General features: G+C 43.9%; 1 protein-coding gene across 1 annotated transcript in view; it reads left to right on the top strand.

Moving 5' to 3' along the window:
• SLC5A11 (solute carrier family 5 (sodium/inositol cotransporter), member 11) overlaps nt 1-6,001 on the top strand; it is a 49,788-nt gene that overhangs the window by 14,201 nt on the left and 29,586 nt on the right. Inside the window, exons 3-4 of the mRNA XM_006753628.2 lie at nt 59-215; nt 2,345-2,416. Of these exons, the coding sequence (XP_006753691.1) occupies nt 60-215; nt 2,345-2,416 (228 nt within the window). The 5' untranslated portion in view covers nt 59. The remainder of the gene's footprint in view (nt 1-58; nt 216-2,344; nt 2,417-6,001) is intronic.

Below are 6,001 nucleotides of genomic sequence, written 5' to 3'. Positions count from 1 at the left end.
GGGAGGGCGAGGGGGGGGTGCTGGGCTCTGCATCTGACGCACATGTGACCTACCACAGGATGCAAAGTGTGTTCAGCACCATGGAGAGCGGCCCCGGCAGCCCGAGGCCCACACCGCCGGACCCCCTGGAGGCCTTTCCCCAGAGGAGCCTGGAGGCAGGTGACATCGCGGTGCTGGCCCTGTACTTCCTCTTCGTCCTGGCCGTGGGACTGTGGGTAAGCCAGGCCAGGGGGCGGCAGAGGGGAAGAAACTAAATTCAAAACTTTAAATTTTAAAAAATGCACTGACCGTTGGCCCCGGGTCAGGTGCCGAGTTAGGTAGGCACTTTCTCTTATGCAATCTCATGTAATAGGCACGGGTCCTTATGAAGAAGAGACGGTCACCATGCCCATTTCATAGATACGAAAACTGAGGCTCAGAGAATTTCACTTTCTCATTCTGTTGGGAAGTTAGGGGAGCAGGGGTTAAAATCCATGTCTCCTGCATTAAAAAAAAAAAAAAAAACTTTAAATTTTAAAAAATGCACTGACGGTTGGCCCTGGGTCAGGTGCCGAGTTAGGTAGGCTCTTTCTCTTATGCAATCTCATGTAATAGGCACGGGTCCTTATGAAGAAGAGACTGTCACCATGCCCATTTCATAGATACGAAAACTGAGGCTCAGAGAATTTCACTTTCTCATTCTGTTGGGAAGTTAGGGGAGCAGGGGTTAACATCCATGTCTCCTGCACTTTGAAGCCCATGCTCTTGGTTTGGCTCAGTGGATAGAGCCTTGGCCTGCGGACCGAAGGGTCCCGGGTTCGATTCCGGTCAAGGGCAGTACCTTGATTGCGGGCTCCTCCCAGCCCAGACCCTGCTTAGGGCCGTGCAGGAGGCAACCAATCAATGTGTTTCTCTCACATCAATATTTCTCTCAGTCTGTCCCAGATTCTGCTGGGAGGAGACCGAGCCCAGTAAGGTGGGGCTGCCGGGAGCTGGGCGGATGGGGCTAGTGAATCTCCATGAAGGGCAAGTGCTGGTCAGGCTTTGGGGGAAGTTGGGGGGTGTGGGCTCCACCTCAAAGCCACACAGCGTGGTCACTGACACCTGACCTCTACGTTCTGGCCAAAGCAGCTGACTCCTCAGCAGGGCCCAGCTCCACAGGGTGCAGGACAGGAAGACTAGAGGGTGAGCTTTTGCATTCCCCAGGACTGATGTCCTTTGGGAAGGAATGCTCCACCCAGGAAAGGCGGTGTTGTGCAGCATGGGAGAGGGACTCAGCACAGGGATTCTGCCGGCTGGCCCTTCAGCTCTCTCCCAGAGCCACAAACCTCAGACTCTCCTCATGTGACTCTAGTCCATTCCACTGTCCCTTTGCTGGAGCCCAAGGTGAGTGACTGCAGATGAAATTTTGTGCACTGGCCCTTTAAGAGGGTGCTTCTGTCTCTAGTGGACTCTCGTCCCTCCCTGACAGACAGAAATCCTCCTGCTTTTCACAGTCAGATGTTCTGTGGGCGCCTCTTCCTGGCTCTTTGCTCAGAGAGAACCCCCTGCAGCTGAGAACCTCAGCCACCATCTCTGGTTGTGGGGTCAGCCCTTTTCTTGTCTCCACCCTTCCTATTCCTCGTGATGTGGCTTTTTCTGTAAATCCTTGGTTATAAGACTCCTCTTCAGCTAGTCTTCAGATTATTCTGTAATTTAGTTGTAATTCCAGTTCCATCCAGTAAGAATCCTCTCACCAACATTCACACCCAGAAGCTCAGAGAAGTTGAACAACTTATTCAATATCACACAAACCACTCAGTGGTCAAAATGTCTGTATTAAAATGCCTTCAATGCCAGGGAGCTTACTTCTAAAGATGGTTTTGTGGACCAGCTAAAAACCTGGACTCCAACATCAAGCTGAGCTAGGCTTGAATTCCTGTCCCTTCTGCTATCTGGAAATGTCACCAGATAAGTGGCTTTAATTCTGAGCCTCACCAACTCCCAACCTCATGGGAGTTAATAAGAATTAAAATGAGATAATGCTTTGAAATGCTTAGCATAGTGTCAGACACTATACAAGTGCTAACACAGAATAAATGATACACATTAGGAGCTATTATAGATAAGCCATGAGTGTAAAACTCAAATGCCTAGGGGTCAAGTAGGTTATTATCAATGTATGAAGCAGGGACTAGTAGGGGCTGTGTTGACCTAAAGAGTGTGTCTCCGCTAAAAGTATTCAAATTAAAATCTTCTTTATAACCACGGGTCAAACAAAATCTATTTGGTGTTTAAATCTGGCCCAGTGGACTCTCACTTTATCGTCTGCAGCCTAGGGATGCCTCTGTTTGTTCTTTTCCCTCACCCACCTTCTTTGTTTCAGTCCACAGTGAAGACCAAAAGAGACACCGTGAAAGGCTACTTCCTCGCCGGAGGGGACATGATGTGGTGGCCTGTAAGTGGATCTTTGGTTCAATTACAGTCACTTCTCAAAGAATTTTCAAGTGCTGCTGTTCTGTCTAGCTTTGCTTGTTCAGGACTCTGCAGTTGCACGTTGTGCGGAAGTTACAGTATAAACTAGTTCCAACCCAAATTTGTTTAATCAAAAAGAATTTATAGCTCACCTAAGGAAAAAAATCTAGGGTTTCGGTTATGCCTGAGTACAGGGGTTCAAGTGATATTATTAGGACCTGGTTTCTCCCTCTACTTATTCTCTCCCCCTCCATTTAGTCTTTATATTTCTTTCTATCTATCTATTATCTATCTATCTATCATCTATCATCTCTCCTCTGGATAGGTGCTATTCCAAAACAGACTCAACTTCATGTCAACAAGCTGGTGGATGCTGCTGTAGACCTTTCAGCCCCCTAAGTTCCAGCCCAGCATGGGAAGAGCATCTGCTTCCATGGAAGTGTCCCTGGAAAATATCTCATTTCTGATTATGGCTCATGCCCATCCGCTGCCAATGACTGTGGCCAGGGTGGTTTGATGTGCTAACTGGCTCAAGCCTGGGTCACACACTCAGTGCCTGAGCTGGGGGCTGTGGAACCTCCCCTGAGGCATATATGATGAGAAATGAGAGGGACTAAAGCCTTAAGGAGATTGGGACGGTATGTTACTTTCAAGTAGATCTAAGGGCAATGCCAAACTCACGTGCACACACATACACATCACATATATAGACAAGCCTCTTCTTAGTAGACCCTGGGAAAGTGGTCAGGAATCATACTTTTACTTATGATCCTAAAATAAGGGTTAAATTTTTGAACTAAAAAGAGGGAAAATTTCCCCCATTTGAAGTAAGTTTAAAAAAATGCAGAGTTTAAGATACAGAGAGATAACAGGTGTCTGGGCCTCTAGCAGAATAGGATTGGAGCTCTTTAAACCCCATTCCTCATACAATTGTCGCTATTTTCCTCTTCCTGGAGTTCCCTGGGAGACTCCACTTGCAAGAGCAGCCTTTTCCCCAGAGACATTTGTCGTAAACAATCAGTGCCAATTGTTTAACATTGCAGCTGTCTGAGGCAGCAATAACTGCTGGGGCCCACGATGGACTAATCAAGGCACTTAACGGAAAAGCTGGAGAATGAGACATTCCTAGAGCATTTTGAGAAGCTCTGACAGAGTCCTGGGAATATCGAAGCCACGTGATATCCAGGGCTGTGCACACGCTTAGAAAAGACCTGAAAAGGTCCTCACCTCTCACCTCTGGCTCCCCTGGAGGCTCTGCATAAACAGAAAGTGAGAACTAGGACAGAAATATCCAGGTTGGGTGCTGAAAGCATACCCCGACATGCACACAAACTCTCTGGCAAAGGCTGGGAAAACTATTTGTTTTACATATGTAAGAAAATCTCTGCCTAGTTATTAGCTGACCACTAAACTAAGTGGACACATGGCAAAGAATACAGACTTTATAGAATTCATTCAAGAAAGTTTATAAACAAATAAATAGTAGCAACAACAAAAAATTACTAAAACAATCAACTCAGGAATGAGGAACAATCAGATTTCTAGGGTTGCCACTGATGTTACGTTAAATGTCCACTTTTAACAAAAAATTATGAGTCATGCAAAAAAAATAAGAAAGTATGTTCTATATACAGCAGTGGTTCTCAACCTTCCTGATGCCGTGACCTTTAATACAGTTCCTCATGTTGTGGTGACCCCCAACCATAAAATTATTTTCGTTGCTACTTCATCACTGTAATTTTGCTACTGTTACGAATCGTAATGTAAATATCTGATATGCAGGATGTATTTTCATTGTTAGAAATCGAACATAATTAAAGCATAGTGATTAATCACAAAAACAGTATGTAATTATACATATATTTTCTGATGGTCTTAGGGGACCCCTGTGAAAGGGTCATTCGACCCCCAAAGGGGTTGCGACCCACAGGTTGAGAACCGCTGATATACAGAAAGAAAAGTAGTCCATAGAAAGTGGCCCTGAAGAAGCCCAGATGCTGGACTTACTGAATAGAGACAATAACCCTTCACAAACTCTTCACAAAAAGATATAAGGGAACACTCTCTAATCCATTCTGTGAGTTACACACTCGCTGGCACCAAAATCAGACAGACACCACAAAAAAAAACTACAGACAAATATCTCTCACGAATATAGACTCAAAAGTCCCTAAGAAACCAAGCCTAGCAGTATATAAAAAAGACTATACACTATGGCCAAGAGAGATTTATCCTAGAAATGCAAGGTTGGTTGAACATACAAAAAAAGTTGATTAATGTAATACACTATATCACATTATAATAAAGGACAAAACTACATGATCATCTCAATATGTGCAGAAAAGACAGTTCATAAAATCCAACACCCCTATATGATTAAAATAATAAACTCAGCCAACTAGAAATAAAAGGAAAGTTTTTCAACCTGAAAAATGGCATCCACAAAACTCCACCAACATTTAACATTATACTTAATTATGAAAGACTGAGAGCTTCCCCCCAATATAAAGAACCTGGCAAGGATGTCCCTTCCTACCATTTCTATTCAGTGATTTACAGGAGGTTCTAGCCAGGGCAACTCACACACACAAACAGAAATAAAAGCCATCCAGCTTGAAGAGGAGCAAATAATACTGCCTCTATTTGCAGATGGCATGATCCTGAAAATAGAAAATTCTGAGTAACCCAGAAAAAATAATGTAGCTAATAAATGAGTTCAGTAAGTGCAGATATAAGATCAATATATAAATCAATATAAAAGGTCAACATTTTTATATGTTAGCAATTAATAATTTAAAAATAAAATTAAGAATATTTCATTTAGCCTTACTGGTTTGGCTCAGTGGATAGAGCGTCAGCCTGCGGACTCAAGGGTCCCGGGTTCGATTCCGGTCAGGGGCATGTGCCTTGGTTGCAGGCACATCCCCAGTGTGGGGTGTGCAGGAGGCAGTTGATCAATGTTTCTCTCTCATCGATGTTTCTAGCTCTCTACCCCTCTCCCTTCCTCTCTGTAAAAAACCAATAAAATATTTTTTTTTAAAAAAGAATATTTCATTTGCAATTGTATCAAAAGAATGAAATAGGAAGTTTTACAAAAGGAGTATAATATATACACTGAAAACATTGAAAGTGGCCCTGAAGAAGCCCAGGTGTTGGACTCACTGAATAAAGACACTAATCCTTCACAAACTCTTCTTTAGTCAAAGAAGGACTGAAAAATTGGGAACACAGCCCGTGTTCATTGGTTTGAAGACTTCATATTGTTAAGATGGTAATACTTCCAAACCGCCTGACAGATTCAACGTTCCAGCTGCCTTCTTTTGTTGTGGCAGGTCCAAAAATCTAGGTGGAAATGTAGAGACCCAGAATAGCCAAAACAATCTTGAAAGAGAATGAAGTTAGAGGATGCACATCTCCGGGTTCCAATACTTACTACAAAATGACACTGATCAGGAAAAAACGTGGTAGAGGCATAAGGATAGATCGATAGACGAGAACTGGATGAAAGCCAGCCAGCAGGAGGCCCAGGAGCCTCTCAGACAGCTCTGACTCCCTCTTATCTGCCCCC

Source organism: Myotis davidii, unplaced genomic scaffold, assembly GCF_000327345.1.
Source record: "Myotis davidii unplaced genomic scaffold, ASM32734v1 scaffold150, whole genome shotgun sequence".
NCBI lineage: Eukaryota > Metazoa > Chordata > Mammalia > Chiroptera > Vespertilionidae > Myotis > Myotis davidii.
Note: the sequence above shows the minus strand (reverse complement) of the source record. Positions and strands in the feature narration are given on the sequence as shown.